The sequence below is a fragment of the Silurus aristotelis genome (genome assembly GCF_946808225.1).
Source record: "Silurus aristotelis genome assembly, chromosome: 5".
NCBI lineage: Eukaryota > Metazoa > Chordata > Actinopteri > Siluriformes > Siluridae > Silurus > Silurus aristotelis.
In genome coordinates, this window is record NC_139578.1 from 35,225,183 (window position 1) to 35,244,675 (window position 19,493).

The window sequence follows — 19,493 nt, forward strand, 5'->3', positions numbered from 1 at the left end:
CCCTGTGCAACGGCCTAGTGCCATGTTCCCAGTAGGCAGGGGTAGTGGGGCTGTTCTTAATCGTCCTGACAATGTCTGGAGTTTCACCTCAATGTTTTGGGAGAGGGAGGACATTCTTTAATGCGGAAATTGACCATGCACTTACATCTGATTCAGCAATCGGTACCTCTATGAGCCCCGCTGCTTGTTCCACTCCTTTTGCACGCCCTAACACTGATCATGCAGCTACCCCTGAGTCTTTGAGGAGTATTATTTCTGATTTGGCACAGAAAATTGGTGAAAGCATTTCAGCCAGTCTCAACTTAACGCAACAACCCAGCCCAGTGCAATCTAAGTCAAATGTACAGCATTCAGTCGAATGTTTTGATGCTTCTAATTTGAAAGTCATTGTCCTACATGATGTTGCGCCTCCACCGTTCTTTAGAGGTGATCAAAGTGATTCATTTACTGTACATGAATGGGAAGATTTGATGTACCGTTATTTGAACAGAAAGAAATGCACTGATGAAACTGCCTCTGATCTCAATTTGAGCAGGTTAGCTGGAAAAGCGAGAGATGTAGTCAAAGTGTCCTTGCGCAGCTTCCCTGGGCCGACTGCTGCAGTGCTCCCCACCACCGTGTTCGATATACTGAAGCGCAATTTCAGTGAGTTAATGTATTCAAATATGCCTATGTCTGACTTTTATAACACCCTGCCTAGGGCGGACGAGAGCCCAATGGACTACTGGATACGGCTCAATAAGGCGATTGATGTGGCTGATGAGTGTTTGCGTAGACGGAACAAGCGTGTTGAGGACCCTGCTACTGAAGCTGTTATGATGTTTATCTCACACTGTCCAGATCCTGGCCTTGCTTTGTCTTTTCAGTTCAAGCCCGCTGAGCAGTGGAGTGCTGCTGAAGTTCAAGAGCGACTGGATAGTCATTGCAGGACTCTGAAGAGAGCTTTTGCTAGAACTTCACGCTCATTGCCTGTGTCTGCTTGCCATCAGAACACTGTAACTGTCTGTGACAATTCTGTTTTAAGTTTTTCCAAACAGCCTGAACTCTCAAGTCAGATACCAAGCTTAACTGGTCAGTTGAACCCCAACGCTGCTCCTTTTACTCCTGATGCTAGTATGCAGCAGTTGGTTGGCATGATGGACAAAGTCTTATCTCTCTGCACTGCCTCACTGTCCTCGTCCGCCCCAAACTGTCCTGTCAGAACTTCAGACCCCAAGTCCAGCCTAAACTCAGCATGTAGGGTATGTCAATCTAAAGAGCACACTACACATACTCATTGTATGCGCCAGAGGCTTTGTGGTAACTGCTTCAAACCTGGACACTTTAAGAGCAATTGTCCTAGGACGACAGGCCTTGAGCTGCCGCCTTCAGCCATTCAGTTAAACTAAGTAGCCCATGTGCGGAGAAGGATACTATGGGCAGTGGCGTATTTCCCCTAAAAGATGAGTCAGACCCACGTGAGATTTTTATAAATAGTTGCAAACTGTTGCCAACCGACAAAACAGTGCTGTATGTGGGATCTCAGAAAATTGATGGAGCTAGTGAACTCTTTTATGCTCCTGTGACTGTCGGTGGCCAGTCCGTGCTGAACGGTATGCTAGATTCTGGCAGTATGGCTTGCACACTGAGTATGGAAAGTGAATCCAAGTTGCGTGCCGATGGAGTTTTCCCTAAACCCTCAGCGATTCCTGGTAATGTGGTCCTGGTGGGCTGCGGTGGTCTGACTACGCAGCCTAAGTGCACATATGACCTGGAAATCGAAGTCTACGGGTGCAAGTTTGTTGTGCCAACCTTAGTAGTGCCTGGACAGAAGGATGAGTTCATTATCGGCAGTAATGTAATCAAATGTGTGCTTCAGAAGATGAAAGCCGAAAAGAGATACTGGGAACTAATTTCCTGCCAAAACAGCAACCCTGAGTGTGAAGAATTTCTTGAGCTCTTGAGCGGTGTTTCTCGTTGGTCTGGTCCCCAACAGCCCGCTAAGCTTGGCACAGTTAGGCTTTGTCAGGCGGTTACTTTGCTTCCCAGATGTGAGCACCTTGTCTGGGGAAAACTACCAGCTAACACTAATGTTTCTCCAGGAAGCTCAGTCATCGTCGAACCCACTACGTCACGTTCAGCACTGCGTCATGTTCTTGTTGGACGTGTAGTGACTCCTATGTCAAGTCAAGTCAAGTTTATTTGTATAGCGCTTTTCACAACAGACATTGTCTCAAAGCAGCTTTACAGAAAACAACAGTGAAGGTGAATGGTGTGCGTTTGTCCCTGATGAGCAAGCCGTGGCGACAGTGGCAAGGAAAAACTCCCTTAGATGATATGAGGAAGAAACCTTGAGAGGAACCAGACTCAAAGGAGAACCCATCCTCATATGGGTGGGTGATCGATGGGTGCCGATGAAGATCTTGAACCCCACCCAGTCTCCAATAACTCTTCGACGTAATGCTAAGCTGGCTGATGTGTCTCCTTGTTTGGCAGCGGAGGATGTTACAGTTTCACAAGATGTGTGCAGACCTCGAGTTTCTGATGCAGCTTTCCCCAAGTCTGTTCCAACTGTGGATCCTGTGCAGTTACTGCATGAGTATGGTTTGGAGGACATTGATATCGAAGGGTGTGAGGTCTCCAAGTCATGGAAGGAGGAGTTGACGAGTCTTATCGTGTCCTATCGTGATGTTTTCTCCAGAGACAGATTTGATTGTGGAGAGGTGAAAGACTTTGTACACCGAATTCATCTGAGCGATGAGCGTCCGTTTCGTCTGCCATATCGCCGAACCCCTCCTGCCCACTACCAGAAGTTGAGAGAGGTACTTTCTGAAATGGAGGAGAAAGGCATCATTAACAAATCCATCAGCGAGTATGCGTCTCCCTTGGTAATGGTATGGAAGAAGGACGGATCTCTCAGAGTCTGTACGGACTTTTGCTGGCTTAATGCAAAGACCATTAAGGATGCTCAGACTGCCTGGCTGCTCTAGGAGGCAATCTTCTCTTCAGCTCTATTGATTTGACATCAGGATTTTACAACATCCCGCTCCATGTTTCTGATCGTCATTACACAGCATTTACAACACCAATGGGCTTGTACGAATACAACCGTCTTCCCCAAGGCCTGTGTAACAGCCCAGCATCCTTTATGCGCATGATGCTCCGTGTGTTTGGAGATCTAAATTTTTCCAGCCTCCTTTGCTATCTAGATGATTTGCTGGTTTACGCCCGCTCTGAAGAGAAGGCTTTGAAACGCTTGAAAGTGGTGTTTTCACGGTTGAGAGCTAGTAATTTGAAGTTGGCTCCAAAAAAGTGTCACTTTCTCAGGCGCTCCATCAAATTTCTGGGCCATGTGATCAGCGGATCTGGAGTTTCTGTGGATGAAGACAAGGTAGCAGTCATTTCAGCCTTTCAAAAGAATGACTTGATGAAGGAAGATAATGTCACACCTTCGCCAAAGAAACTAAGATCATTTCTGGGCATGGTTCTATATTACCAGAGCTTCATCCCTGGCTGTACACGTATCGCAAAGCCATTGTTCAATTTGACGGCCAGTCAGAAACGTTTGGCGAGAGGTACAAGTAGCCGTAATCGATCTGGCACTTATCGGGAGTTGTCTCCCCAGGACTGGACTCCTGATTGTGATGTCGCCTTCGAGGGGTTAAAGGGAGCCCTTGTCGAGAGCGTGGTCCTGGCACACCCTGACTTTGAGCGTCCATTTATTCACTGCACTGATGCATCGTTGGACGGCCTAGGTGCAGTACTTTCTCAAGTTCCCAGTGGTGAGGACAAAGCACGTCCCATAGCATTCGCCAGCAAGTCTTTGAGCCGCAGCAAAGCCAATTACCCTGCACACAGACTAGAATTCTTGGCCTTTAAGTGGGCAGTGTGCGACAAGTTCAGTCACTGGCTAAAAGGTCATGAGTTTACCGTGTGGACGGACAATAATCCGCTCACGTACATCTTGACAAAACCTAAATTGGATGCTTGTGAGCAGCGCTGGGTTTCAAAGCTTGCCCCGTACAACTTTCAAATCAAGTACGTTCCTGGACGATTGAATGTCGTTGCGGACGCGCTCAGTTGTGACCCATTCGTCAACCCAGTGAGTCAGCGACTTCTGTCCAAGCCTTACTCTGAACTACTGAAGTATGTACACAGTGTGGGAGATGATTCTGTGCAGAGGACATTCCTCTGCCAGCCACAGACAGTTGACACTGAACTCAATCTAAGCTCTGAAGTGAACCTTTCCATGACTTCTGAGGATGTTTCGTCTATCTTGTCTGTCTGTGATGATTGGGATTCGGGAGCTGCGTCCAGAGCAACATCCGTGGGTGGTCATTTGTCTTCTTTGATTCCCGACTGTCAAGACGTAACCCATGCCTTTTCATTGTCTGACCTGCAGTGTCAGCAGCACAAAGATGCAGTTATTTCGAGGGTGGCTTTCTATGTCAGCAGGAAGCGCAGACCTACCAGGCGTGAGCGTGCGTTTGAGGATTTTGAGGCAGTGGGAAAAACTCTTTTTGCTTCATGGCATCCTGTATAGAGCTGTCAAAGATCCGCTCACTAGGCATAAAAAGTTTCAGTTCGTCCTGCCTGGCTCCTTGAAACAGCAAGCACTCTCTGGTGTTCATGATTTGGCCGGTCACCAAGGTCAGCCACGTACCCTGTCTTTAGCCCGCCAGAGGTTCTATTGGCCTGGGATGGAACGTGATGTGTGTGATTACGTCAAGACTTGTGCCCGTTGTGTCCTGAGTAAAACTCCAGAGCCAGCAGCAAGAGCGCCCTTGGAGAGCATCAAGACCACTGCCCCATTGGAGCTTGTCTGTATTGATTTCTGGTCTGCTGAAGATAGGCACAATAAATCTGTGGATGTCTTGGTAATTACAGATCATTTCACCAAGTTAGCTCACGCTTTTCCTTGCCGAAATCAGTGTGCTAAAAGTGTTGCTAAGAAACTGTGGGATGGCTTCTTTTGTATCTATAGATTTCCCCAGCGTATCCATTCAGACCAGGGTGCAAATTTTGAGTGTGAGCTGATAGCAGAGCTGCTTGATATTGCCGGCGTTGACAAGTCACAGACTTCACCGTACCACCCAATGGGGAATGGTGGGACTGAGAGGTTCAACAGAACGTTAGGTAACATGCTGAGATCGCTTCCACCCAGATCCAAGCAAAAGTGGCCACAGTTGGTACAAACAATGACCTTCATGTATAACTGCACTGCCCCTGAAACAACTGGGTTTGCCCCTTTTTTACCTGATGTTCGGGAGGGTGCCGAGATTACCTGTTGACCTTACGTTTCAAAGCGTGCTTCGTGATGAGTCAATCTGTGATTACAATGACTATGTCCAATCTCTTGTCAGTGATTTACAGTCTGCTATGGCGCTGGCTCGAAAGAACTCTACTGCTGAACAAAAACATCAGTCTGATCAGTACAATAAGAGAGTCAAAGGATTGCCTCTGTCAGTTGGTGATCAGGTTCTCATTGCCAACAGAGGCTGTAGAGGTAAACGGAAACTTGCCGATAAATAGGAGCCCACCATGTATTCTGTTGTTGCCTCCAAACCTTCACTGCACATTTACAAGATCCGTGACAAATCTGGTCATGAGAAAGTGGTACATCGGAATCTATTGTTGCCAGTTAACTTTCTTTCTTTGCCCTCAACTGATTTTTCTGTTGGTGTAAGTGCTTGTGGTGTTCCTTGTTCCACATCTTCTCAATCTGTATGTGATGTGGTTGAGTCAACCTTACCTGTCACTGATGATTTGTCACATGCAGAGTCCATGTCTGTCATTTTTCACATTGCTGTTTGTGATGATGATCGTACTGCTTCTTGGGTCTCAACCCATTCTTCTCAAACCGTTTCTGAAGCACAAGATGTTTTTTCTGTTAAGAGTGACACTGTAGCTAGTGCTTTTTCTACTGTTCCTGTTCCTAACAGTTCACATGATCCTTTGGTTGACCGTAACTCTGACGATCGTTACACTACCAGGTTTGGTAGAGTACTCAGACCTGTTCGTAGGCTGATTGAGTCGATGGTTCAACTCGAAACCTTACTGGGTGTGGAATCTGTTTCTCCTGTTATTCATGTGTAGGTTTGTGTATTGTATTACACGGTCTCTGGTAATACTACTCAACCAAAGTGTAATCTCCTCTATTTTGTGTATATTAATCCTGTTTATGTACCTGGTCTGAGTTTTTTTTCAAAGTGTAATGGGCACTTTGTGTATGCCTACAAAATATGTAGAAGTTTGGCCGACTTTCTCCATATTTGTATCCCTTTTGGTTGGGTAACTTTCTATGTGGAGTCTTCACTGTTTTTAAAGTGTGGACCATATAATTCAAGTGACCAGTGTTTTATTTGTTGTACTCTGTGAATTTTGTGTGAATTCTGGGGGGTGAGTGTAACAGGTACAGAAAGTGTTCTGTAAAAAACATGTGTATGGATGGATGGATGGATGTTATAATTCTCACAAAATGGTTCTTAATATATCTGGTGTACCTGCCTGAATGAGCACCTTTCCCCTTTAATTGCTGTGATGTCATGAGCCTACATAATTTCCTGTTTTGTCTCCTCCTCTTCCTCTTGGCATTGTTAATGCATGGAAGAGGTGGGTTATTTTTGGCTCCTGCTAATCCTCATCAATCTTTATTTTAATTGTTGTTTTTATATATATTTCTTTATTGCAAATGATGTGTGTTATGTTGTTTTACTTACCTGTGTGGCTATTTGTCATTTTGCCCAAGTTAAATTGTATTTGTGTCTTTTGGCTTGTATGTGGAGATGAGGGGTGCATGGTAATTGAATTTACATCACATTTTGTTTTTATAGAGCAAAATAAGGGTGAATGTGCTCAGAGGCTGCTTTTATTTGTTTTACACCAGATAAAGGCCAGTGAAACCGCCGCCTGTTGTCCCGTGTCTGTCTCTACTACACTACACAATGCAGTAAAGTGAATTCATAACTGGTGACGCGAGCCACCGGTTACATGTGATCATTATACCACTGTGCCAATTTTTTCTCCCTGATCATTTTGGTCTTAAGAGGAGCTCCATCTGGAGTATAACAGAAAGTTGATTCTAGGTGTTCAGTGGCCCAGTCGAGCTCTGCGGGGTCAGAAAGAGATCTATTTAATATCGTAATTTCTGGAAGATTATTGATAAAACGTGCTGCTGTAGCTGACGTGAAAGTACGCTTAACACGGTAACATGGTGAGGTAGTAATGCAATGACTGAGGTAGATTTTAAAAGAGATGAGATAATGGTCTGAAATAGCTTCAGACTGTGGAATGATGCTTAGATTATTACTATAAATAGCTGCAACATTTAGACGGGGTTGGTTTATGTAACTATACCCAGGAGGACTCGCTTCATTTAATACTACATATTAATTCGGTTTAATCCACGTTTCTGTCAAACACATTATAATAAACTTCTGGTCGGTAACAATATCGTTTTTTAGTAAGCGCTTTTGACGTAAGAGATCTAATATTCAGCAATCCTATCTTTAGATCAAAGGTGCTGCTGTGCGTTAAGTTTTATTTAATTTAATGTTAATCAGGTTACTAAAACAGATTTTTTGAGAATTCCTACATTTTGGTTTCGCTCAGGGGACAGACACAGTCTCAATATGGTGGATCCTGAGTGAGGACTCTGTGCAGCAAGCAGACGGTCAGTTAAGCCTGTCTGTCTGCTCCCTGGCCTTGGCTCTAGACAGTCACTTGTTAACTAGTGCTGTTCTGAGACTATGACCTATACTACAAGAAATGAGAGCAGCACCTTCCCAAGTGGGATGGATACCGTCCCTCCATAACAGGCCAACCTTGCTCTCAAAATTGCTCCAATTATCTAATTATCCACATTGTTTTTGGAGCACCACTAAACCCAGCCATTAGGGGGGCACAAGCCAGTGTACTCTTAGTGCCGGTCCCAAGCCCGGGTAAATGGGGAGGGTTGCGTTAGGAAGGGCATCCAGCGTAAAACGTGCCAAATCAAATATGCGGATCACAAATGAGAATTTCATACCGGATCGGTCGAGGCCCGGGTTAACAACGACCGCCACAGGTATCGTTAGCCGACAGGGTACCGGTGGAAATTGGGCTACTGTTGGCCGAAGGAGGAGAAGGAGAGGAGGAAGGCGTCTACAGAGACGGCAGGAAAAGGAGCAGTGTAGGAGAGTAGAGGTTCGGGTTGGTACTTTAAATGTTGGTACTATGACGGGTAAAGGGAGAGAGATAGCTGATATGATGGAGAGGAGAAAGGTAGATGTGTTGTGTGTTCAGGAGACCAAGTGGAAAGGGAGTAAGGCCAGGAACATTGGAGGTGGGTTTAAACTGTTTTATCATGGTGTGGATGGAAAGAGAAATGGTGTAGGGGTGATTCAGAAGGAAGCGTACAGTAAGAGTGTAGTGGAGGTGAAGAGAGTTTCTGATAGGGTGATGATCGTGAAGGTGGAAGTTGAAGGGATGATGATAAATGTCATCAGTGCCTATGCTCCACAAGTTGGCTGTGAGATGGAGGAGAAAGAAAGATTCTGGAGTGAATTAGATGAAGTGGTAGATGGTGTACCTAGGAAAGAACGATTGGTGATTGGGGCAGACTTTAATGGGCATGTAGGTGAAGGGAACAGAGGTGATGAGGAGGTGATGGGTAGGTATGGTTTTAAGGAGAGGAATGTGGAAGGGCAGATGGTGGTAGATTTTGCTAAAAGGATGGAAATGGCAGTGGTGAACACGTATTTTAAGAAGAAGGAGAATCATAGGGTGACGTATAAGAGTGGAGGAAGGTGCACACAGGTGGATTATCTTCTGTGTAGGAGATGCAACCTGAAGGAGATTGGAGACTGTAAGGTGTTGGCGGGGGACAGTGTAGCTAGACAGCATCGGATGGTGGTCTGTAGGATGGTTTTGGAGGCGAAGAAGAAGAGGAGGAAAGTAAGGTTTGAAACAAGAATAAGATGGTGGAAACTGAAGGAGGAAGAGTGTAGTGTGAGGTTCAGGGAAGAGGTCAGACAGGGGCTTGGTGGTGGTGAAGAGGTGCCGGATGATTGGGCAACTACTGCAGGAGTGATGAGGGAGGCAGCTAGAAAAGTACTTGGTGTGACATCTGGAAATAGAAAGCAAGACAAGGAGACGTGGTGGTGGAATGAGGAAGTGCAGGAGAGCATTAGGGGAAAGAGATTGGCAAAACAGAAGTGGGATCGACAGAGTGATGAGAAGAGTAGGCAGGAGTACAAGGAGATGCGGCAGCAGGTTAAAAGGGATGTGGCGAAAGCCAAGGAAAAGGCATATGAGGAACTGTATAAGAGGTTGGACACTAAGGAAGGAGAAAAGGATTTATACCGATTGGCCAAGCAGAGGGACCGAGCTGGGAAGGATGTACTGCAAGTTAGAGCAATAAAGGATGGAGAAGGGAAATGTGTTGACTAGTGAGGAGAGTGTGTTGAGAAGATGGAGGGAGTATTTTGAGCAGCTGATGAATGAGGAAAATCAGAGAGAGAGAAGGTTGGAGGATGTGGAGTTGGTGAAGCAGGATGTAGATAGGATTAGTAAGGAGAAAGTGAGAGCTTTAAGAGGATGAAGAATGGAAAGTCGGTTGGACCAGATGACATACCGGTAGAAGCGTGGAGATGTTTAGGAGAGATGGCAGTGGAGTTTTTAACCAGATTGTTTAACAGGATTCTGGAAGGGGAGAGGATGCCTGAGGAATGGAGAAGGAGTGTGCTGGTACCGATCTTTAAGCATAAGGGAGATGTGCAGACCTGCAGTAACTACAGGGGAATTAAGTTGATCAGTCACACCATGAAGTTATGGGAAAGAGTAGTGGAAGCCAGGCTGAGAGAAGAGGTGACCATCTGTGAGCAACAGTATGGTTTCATGCCGAGGAAGAGCACCACAGATGCCTTATTTGCTTTGAGGATGTTGATGGAGAAGTATAGAGAAGGACAGAAGGAGCTGCATTGTGTATTTGTGGATTTAGAGAAAGCGTACGACAGGGTGCCGAGAGAGGAGTTGTGGTATTGTATGAGGAAGTCAGGTGTGTCAGAGAAGTATGTGAGGGTGGTGCAGGACATGTATGAGGACAGTGTGACGGCAGTAAAGTGTGCAGTAGGTACGACAGACTGGTTCAGGGTGAAGGTTGGACTGCATCAAGGATCGGCCCTGAGCCCTTTCCTGTTTGCAGTGGTGATGGACAGGTTGACGGACGAGGTCAGACAGGAGTCTCCCTGGACTATGATGTTTGCAGATGATATTGTGATTTGTGGTGAGAGTAGAGAGCAGGTTGAGAAGAGCCTGGAGAGGTGGAGATATGCGCTGGAGAGAAGGGGAATGAAAGTCAGTAGGAGTAAGACAGAGTACATGTGTGTGAATGAGAGGGAGGGCAGTGGAGTGATGCGGTTGCAGGGAGAAGAGGTGGAGAAGGTGGAGGAGTTCAGGTACCTGGGGTCAACAGTGCAAAGTAATGGAGAGTGTGTTAGGGAAGTAAAGAAAAGAGTGCAGGCAGGGTGGAGTGGGTGGAGAAGAGTGATAGCAGGAGTGATTTGTGATAGAAGAGTATCTGCAAGAATGAAAGGGAAAGTTTATAGGACTGTGGTGAGACCTGCGATGTTGTATGGATTAGAGACAGTGGCATTGAGTAAAAAACAGGAGGTGGAGCTGGAGGTAGCAGAGCTGAAGATGTTGAGGTTTTCGTTGGGAGTGACGAGGATGGACAAGATTAGAAATGAGTTTATTAGAGGGACAGCACATTTAGGATGTTTTGGTGACAAGGTGAGGGAGGCGAGATTGAGATGGTTTGGACATGTGCAGAGAAGGGACATGAATTATATTGGTAGAAAAATGCTGAAGATGGAGCCACCAGGTAGGAGGAAAAGAGGAAGGCTAAGGAGGAGGTTCATGGATGTGGTGAGGGAAGACATGCAGGTAGTTGGTGTAAAAGAGGCAGATATAGAGGACAGGGTGGTATGGAGACGGATGATCCGCTGTGGCGACCCCTAATGGGAGCAGCCAAGAGAAGAAGAAGAAGAAGTTTTTGGAGCACCACTCGGACATCCAGCAGTTCAGCGACCATAACCTGCTGTAGGCTACATCGCCACATCGCATTGGGACAGGGCCAGAGCATGTTACTGCATCGGACATTGCCTTCGCTAATTTACACACCTCTATAATATTACTCTTAGTAACCTCTGACTGTCGAAGGCGAAGGCGTATATCATTAGCTCCTGTGTGAAAAACTATCTTACAGAACCTGTGCTTTCCTAAAAACCTAAGATGACCTGCTATGTCCGGCACCCTGACTCCCGGTATACACATGACCTGTGCTGCTGGTGCCCTTAAAGGTCTAGCTAATTTCACGTGCCTCAGAATGGAGTCTCCTAAAACCAGAGCTCTTTCAGGTTTCTCAGCGGGTGCTTCACTGAGGAGAGCAAACCTGTTGGACACATGAAGCGGAGGGGAATGGTGCTCCCGTGGGCGAGCCTTAGCATTAGCTTTGGCTTCGCAAGTATGCTGCCGAGTTGTTAACCACTCGCCCTGCTGTGAGGGCTCTAATGCCAGAGTTGGGGGAATGCTAACTCCACCTAGGGCATCCAGACTTTCTCCTGCAGGACCTGGACTGCTCTCGCACTCACTACTTCTCTCTAGACTCTGGATGCGCTCCTCTAATGCTAAGATCTAACAATGCTAACAATGCTTGTGCTGTTGCACCAGCGGTTGTTCACCATTAAACACACTCCACCTCCCCTTGACTGGTGTGGTCAGGTACCGCTAGGTTCAGACATGTTTCGGTGAAGCAAAGGATGTTGCAAATCTGAATGTTCCTCTGAAACTTAACCCTTTCCCTGAACATTGGCTATCAGGATACTAGGTGTGGGAGTACGGTGTGTGCATACCTTCAGCTTGTTCCTTTTGCCGGCTTGTTTCTCTTGCGGACGGTGGAACGAGTCGCGTCCTTTGTTCTTTGTCATGAACTCGCTCAGCCAACATGGGTCCAGGTTTAAAAACCGCTACAATTTAGTAGATTGTAAACCAATAGATATAAAAGTGGCTCTGGCATATGTAATGATGGTCATCTTATATAAAGAAAACAGTAAATATGTAAATAAAAAACATTAACAAAACAAACAAGGTGTAGCCGGAGCAGTTGTAACGGCAGCCGACCTCACCGGCGCCATCTTGGAATTTATTATCACTGTGTTACTTCTTTCTCTGACCTTATTCCAATTTACATCTGTTAATGTCTTTTACAGGACAAACACAAAGGTCTCACACACACACACACACACACACCCATTCTGCAATGCCACTCCTTTTCATCTAATCAAGACAAAATGATTATATGATTATAACATTTACTGCACACTGTGAACACTGTGTGTGTGTGTGTGTGTGTGTGTGTGTGTGTGTGTGTGTGTGTGTGTGTGTGTGTGTGTGTGTGTGTGTGTGTGTGTGTGTGTGTGAAAAGCATTTTCTATCAATTGTCTAATCTTTTGGCTTCCATCCAATGGGAGCTTTGAGGATTTGGACTGTAGTTAATATCAACAGTCTGCTACACTGACTCAGGACTAGAGTTTTTTCTGATCTCCATCGCTGCACTTCAACATCGTTTATTTGTAATAAATGGACATTCGGTGGCACCCAGATGAGGATGAGGTTCCCTCTTGAGTCTGGTTCCTCTCAAGGTTTCTTCCTTCTGCATCTCAGGGAGTTTTTCCTTCACAACATTCTCCATTGACTTGTTCATCAGGGACAAACTTACACTTATAAAGAACATCTTCATTTTTATCTCCACATTATCTGTGTAAAGCTGCTCTGAGACCATGTTCATTATTAAAAGTGCAAAACAAATAAACATGAATTAAATTGAATTGAATTGAAGACAACAGCAGGAGGCAGAGTTTTCTCTTATAAAGCCCCAAGTATTGGAACAGCCTTCTGATCTTCATCAAACCCCACAACAACAACATCCTCACCGTGGGACACACTAATTGTCTTCATCTTTATGAAGGGTGACCAGACAGATTGAAAAGGTCATAACACCCAGACAAACTTTAAACTGTGTCGTATGGAGTGTAAGACTGGGGAGGAAAAGTTATAGGTGTTCAGGTGGTTACAGAGTTTCTACAGTTTATTGGTCCTCACATCTCATCTCATGTACTGCTGTTTTGTCTTCTCACCACTAGATGGCATACAAATAAAGTACAAAATTATTTCCTCTGATTAGTGATTTGTTTGAACAGCAGGAGGAACCATGTGACAGAGGGACGTGTTATCTCCTTACAGGTTTCAGGTTTGATTTAGTTTTAATTTATCCTTGATGAGGAAGTCAGAAGAAAAAGTGAGAAGGAAAACTCTCTGGGTTGATGAGATAAAACCTTGAGACCTGAGAGTTCTACATCACTCCTCATATATGTGTGTACAGTCCCACATTACTAAAAGGAACTACAGGAAGAAGAGGTTTAAAGGGACAGTGAGGCTCAGTGAGGAACACTTGAATGGAGTGAACACTGAGTCAGCACTTTCTGTCTTCAGGTGAATCCAGTGGCCCCATAACAGGAAGTGCAGAAGCAGGGCAGGAAGTAGTGCACAAGATCTTTTTTACTTTTGCGGTCCCTGGTTTGTGCCTTAGTTTGAGGAAATACTTTTTCTTACACTGAAATGTAAGTTGGTCCTTATTTTTGGACGTACACCAGGTTTGTACGTGTGTTTGAGCATCAAGCACATGTTTATTGTGTGTTTATATGCAGATGGTTTTATCTGTGAGGGAGAAAAACAGCACACAACTGCAACACAACTGAGACCAAGAGGATTCACTGTGTTTGTTTATTGAACAACCCATTTTTCATCTCTTATTCCTCTCAAATCTGTGGAAGACTGCATGAGATCACTCACCAGGAATTCATCTTCATCGCACTTCATCACTGTTTTGCTCTCACTTTTTACTCCACAACACAAACGCAGCTTCCTCATGTGGGAAAGAATTAACGAAGGAACGATCTGATGCTTTTCAATATCTGTACGTCTGTATGGATTTCTTGCTGATTGTATACTGATTTGTGAGAAGGTTTAAAGCTAGGTGTTACACCAGCACCATGCTAATATGCTAATAACAGATGCGGTTCAGGCAGCAGGTTAGCTTCACAATGTTCTTTGAGATGATTTAACTCTTTATTAATGATGTTATCTCTGGCAGAGAAACACACATGAACCCATACGAACACACACACGAACACTGTTCTCATGGCACTGAGGAAAAACACCACATATGTGAGTCTGGATAAAAAAATTGGCAGATCAGATCTTCACTACTTTACTTCATGCAGCTACAATAATCATCAGAGTAACAAATTAATCCAGGATTCAAAATCCATTCTCTCCACTTCTTGTATTTTAGTGTGATGCAATCACCTGACCCCACCTTCACTCCACCCCGACTTCTCCTTTACTCCTTCATTCCTGCCTTGTAAAAGATAAAAAAAAAAGAGAACAGCACTGAAGGTACAGCCAGAAGCTGTCTGCGGGGAAGGGTACAAGATCTCTCTCCTGTCAATCACAGCATCACTGGCCAATCAGAGTATTTGTGAGCTGGCGACTGTAGAAGAGGGCAGGAAGTGTGACCCTGCTACTCGGTTTCTCAGTGCAGAGGGTAGATCTTTTCCTAGTGTCTCAGAAGAGGTGTGTTGGTCTCCTCACTCCCCATTGTTACAGTAATGTATGGATAAAGGGCATCTCAAGGTCAAGAAGAGTTTCTGCTTCTGAATGCTTGTGTAAAAAAAAGTCTAGAAAAATACGCTAATGAATGTATGTGTGTGTGTGTGTGTGTGTGTGTGTGTGTGTGTGTGTGCGTGTATGGTGAAGCCGGCATACATTAATTTAAAAGAAAAATAAACGTTTCACACGGCACTAAAACATCAGTAAATAAATACCTTATTGCTTCCTCAGTAGCCACGCCCCTTGTGTGTGCGTGTGTGTGTGTGTATATGTGTGTTTTTTATTTACATTTTCTTATTGAAAAAACAACCTCAATTTAAAGCCACAACACAGTTACATCAACATTGTGTGTTACAACATCGTATAGCTTTACGAGTCCATGTTATCTTCTTTAGCATCATGTTTACATGCTTTGTTACAATAGTGATCGTGACACACACACACACACACACACACACACACACACACACACACACACACACACACACACACACACACACACCATTATTTATTACACCATTTATCATCTTTCAACAAAATATTAAGGGATTAGAGATTACAGTTAGTGTTTAAGAATCAGTGTTTAGGGATCAGTGTTTAGGGATCAGTGATTATGGATCAGTGTTTATGGATCAGTGGTTAGGGATCAGTGTTTAGGGATCAGTGTTTAGGGATCGTGGTTAGGGATCAGTGGTTAGGGATCAGTGTTTAGGGATCAGTGTTTAGGGATCGTGGTTAGGGATCGTGGTTAGGGATCAGTGTTTAGGGATCAGTGGTTAGGGATCAGTGTTTAGGGATCAGTGTTTAGGGATCAGTGTTTAGGGATCGTGGTTAGGGATCAGTGTTTAGGGATCAGTGTTTAGGGATCAGTGTTTAGGGATCAGTGGTTAGGGATCAGTGGTTAGGGATCGTGGTTAGGGATCATGGTTAGGGATCAGTGTTTAGGGATCGTGGTTAGGGATCAGTGTTTAGGGATCAGTGTTTAGGGATCAGTGGTTAGGGATCAGTGTTCAAATATTAGTTGTTAGCGATCAGTGTTTAGGGGTAGGGGATAAGTCCAGTGTTCTGTCCCTAAACTGTGTGAAGGTCCAGATGAAGAACTAACAACTGACTGATGACCTCAATGACCTTGTAATGCTGAAATACATGTCAGTTCATACACTATAAATAAAACACTGAGTTCATCTCTCACTGGAGCGCGGGGTTAACACTGAGGGGTGTGTGTGAGTGAGAGTGTTGGCGCGCGTGTGTGTGTGTGTGTGTGTGTGTGTGTGTGTATATACACTCCAGAGATTATATCTGAGGTTATAAATCAATTGACACCCTGTTGGTGTTTTCTTCCCTCTCTCCAGTCCTGAGGAACACTGCAGTGGGTCTGGTGAAGACCAGCAGACTGGGGTTAGTGAACACAGGGATTAGGACCAAGAGATTAGAGACTAGGGATTAGGGATTCACTCATCAGGAGATAGGGAGTACAGTTTAGATTGTTTTAAGACTTTCAGGATGGCACCACACACACACAACCACACACACACACTCACACACACACACACACACACACACAAACAGTTAGTGGCTGCATTGGCTGTGTAGGGAAGGAAAACCTCCCTTTTGGACATGTCTCATTTAGCACTTTTTTTACAAAGCACACTAATAAAAAGTACACTAAAACCAGTCTGCAGTGAATTTGGACACATCAGCTTTTTTTTTTTTCATTAGTCAGTAGAGTGTTAGTTTTTCACTTCACACAGCAGCAGTGATTCCAGTGTCTTCACGGTGACACCTATCGCCTCCAATCACCACCTAGAAAGCTTCCATGTGACATCAAACTCCTCCCTTTTGTGTGTGTCAGTAAATCCCTTCACAGCAGTTTGACTAAAGAAGCCAAAGGATTTCACAAAACTTTTCCACCATATGCTGACGCACATCAGGAAGACGCTCCCCCATTAGCAGTGCTGATGGTACAGTCCACAGCTGAGTCTATGGGAGAGGATGTGGTGGAGTCCACTTTTGAGGGGGGGACAGGATCTTTCACAGTCAGAGGTAAAGACCGTATCACAGTTTCATCTAAAATGGATGGTGAAGAAGGCTCTAAAGGGGAGGAGTCTGATGGAGGGAATGGAGACAGCAGAGGATTAGAGTCTATAGGAGAGGAAGAGGATGGAGGGGGGAAGGATGAAAGTGTGGATGGTGCTACATGTGTAATGGGTGGAGTTACAAGTTCAGGAAGGTCCACCGATTTACCTCCTGGAGACCTGGTGACATCATCATCCATTTTGGGTAGTGTTTCACAGTCTAGGGTGTATGGGGATGGGCTACTGTGTAGAGTGGGTGGGGATTCTGGGGCATCAGGGGGTGGGGCATTAACAATAAGATCAGGAAGTGAATCAGTTGCTGCAGGCTTCAAGTTGTCGATGTGCCTGAGAACGTTAAGTCTCACAGCATTAAAGTCGTCTCCCGGTTCTTCAGCAGGGTCGTCTTCAGGAGCGATGGTGGACGATGCTGTGGACTCAACGGTGGAGACGGCAACCTCTCGCAGAGGCGTTCCTCTGACGTTGGAGTAGTCGCTAGCGCGCTCAGCTGTGTGTTCGTCATTGGCGTAGGCGCGGCCGTGGGGGCCAGGCAGCAGGTGAAGCTGCTCTGCAGGTTTCTTGTGGGGGGGCAGCAGGGGATGGCGGGTGTAGCCCTCTCCCTCAGCTAGAGACTCTGGGAGGGGCTGGTGGCGCGACTCAGGAAGCAGCAGGATGCAGATAATGCAAATGAGCGTGCAGCAGGCGAAGATCACATGGTGTAGGAAGTAGCCTTTCTGGTTGTGCAGCTCCATGATGGGTGCCGTTAGCATCCCAAACCCAGCGCTCGCTAACACCAGACCCAGACCTCCTCCCCTGATCAACACAACACAGAAATATGCTCCAGTCATTATTTTATACAATGCTGTATCTCAAAGAGGTTTAAATACTGCTGTTGCCATAGTAACCGTGTGTAAAAATGGGCATGAATCAGTGTTTCTTGTTGGTGCCCTAAAGATCACATCCAGCTGTGACACATCAGGAAAGTCAATTCCCATGTTTACATTGTAGGAGGGTGATTTCATGGATCTGGTGTTGGTTAAAAGTGATTTTTAGTGATCTATAGTAAACTAGTGATCTGTAGTGATCTGATCTGGTTCTGATATACACATCCAACACACACACACACACAAACACACACACACACACACACACACACACACACACACACACACACACACACACACACACACTAGTAGCTGGAACTGGGACTTCATTCCATACTGCAGAACAGATCTTGGCTAACCTGAGCGTCACTCTCTGATTCGTGTGTGTGTGTGTGTGTGTGTGTGTGTGTGTGTGTGTGTGTGTGTGTGTGTGTGTGTGTGTGTGTGTGTGTGTGTGTGTGTGTGTGTGTGTGTGTGTTTTGGATGTGCAAGTGTTCATCAATTTCGCCCTCAGATTAATGAAATAAATGAATTTCAGCCTGATCTGAAAGTGATGTTTCTCTTGTGACTTTTATCTAAACATTTACTGTTAGTCTTCAAAATAATTATATTAAAGTCAGAATGTAAAATTTAAACACAAAATTCTCATTTCATTCATGCAGGAGCAAATGTACTTATGAATGAATGAGTGAATGAACAAATGAAAAGATGGAGATCAGGGTGAATGAATGATTAAATGAATGAGTGTTCCTCTATAGTGCAGTAGTAATGGTTTATTCCGGTATGCTGAATGCAGAGAGGGCCGGCTCACCTGATCACAGTGGGGGTGATTTCAGCACAGAAAAAGATGCTCAGGTTACTGACAGCCTGGGAGGAGAACATGCCGATGATGGAGAACGCCGCATGGAAGTCTGACTTCAGAGTTTCTGACTCTACATAAAGAGGAGTTGTGGGGGAGTGAGAGAGAGAGAGAGAGAGAGATTTTTTATTTTTGTTATGATATGAATTTACACTATACTGTAATACTGTTGCAGTGGTGAGGGCACAGCCTTGTGTGTTTCTGAGACAGTGAATATGGACAGAACAGACATAAGAAGGAGAGACCTGACAAAACTAAAGAGATCGTTGTGGACTTCAGGAGAGCACAGAGCAACCATTCTCCACTAATCATCGATGGATCCTCAGTGGAGATCGTCAAGAGCACCAAACTCCTTGGTGTTCACTTGGAGAATAACCTCACCTGATAACTGAACACCAGCTCCTTTACCAAGAAAGCCCAGCAGCGTCTTTACTTCCTAAGAAGGCTGAGGAAAGCTCATCTCCATCCCCCCCATCCTGACCATGTTCTACAGAGGGACCATTGAGAGCATCCTGAGCAGCTGCATCACTGCCTGGTTTGGGAACTGCACCGTCTGGGATCACAAGATCCTACAGAGGATAGTGAGGACAGCTGAGAAGATCATCAGAGTCTCTCTCCCCTCTGTCATGGACATTTATACCACACGCTGCATCCGCAAAGCACACAACAGCTGTTTTCTGCACTGCATTGTGTTTGTTTATATTTACTCTCAGTTATAGTTTTTATAATCCTCTTTACAGAGCACTGTATAATCAGAGTAAACAGCAGGGTTACTGGTCAGCGCTGTCTTGTGTTATGTGTGTTGTCTTGTGTTGTCCCTCTGTCTGTCTGTACTGTTGTCTGTCTGTCTGTCTGTTTGTCTGTACTGTTTTTTGTCTGCACTGTTTGCACTCATTTTCGATACACTTTATGTAGCTTTGTATTGTGTTGTAGCTTTGTGTTGCTTATTGTAGCACCAGGGTTCTGGAGGAACGTTGTCTTGTTTTTACA

The 19,493-nt window shown here is 45.1% G+C and overlaps 1 protein-coding gene across 1 annotated transcript; it reads right to left on the reverse strand.

Moving 5' to 3' along the window:
- Positions 1-13,786: 13,786 nt before the first annotated feature.
- On the reverse strand, positions 13,787-19,041 carry LOC310725899 (uncharacterized protein). Its single transcript, XM_083541021.1, has 2 exons — positions 18,456-19,041; positions 13,787-17,573 (listed from the first exon to the last, which is right to left on the reverse strand). The coding sequence occupies exons 1-2, from the start codon at positions 18,524-18,526 to the stop codon at positions 16,616-16,618; spliced, it is 1,029 nt and encodes a 342-aa protein (XP_083397147.1). The 5' UTR covers positions 18,527-19,041; the 3' UTR covers positions 13,787-16,615.
- Between the last annotated feature and the right edge of the window lie 452 nt (positions 19,042-19,493).

What these genes read in the sequence shown, in the direction of transcription:
- LOC310725899 (XM_083541021.1), bottom strand. Translation starts at nt 18,526, where the DNA reads ATGTTCTCCTCCCAGGCTGTCAGTAACCTGAGCATCTTTTTCTGTGCT. An exon ending in ATCACCCCCACTGTGATCAG is followed by an intron (nt 17,574 to 18,455) that starts GTGAGCCGGCCC and finishes TGTGTTGATCAG; the next exon opens with GGGAGGAGGTCTGGGTCTGG.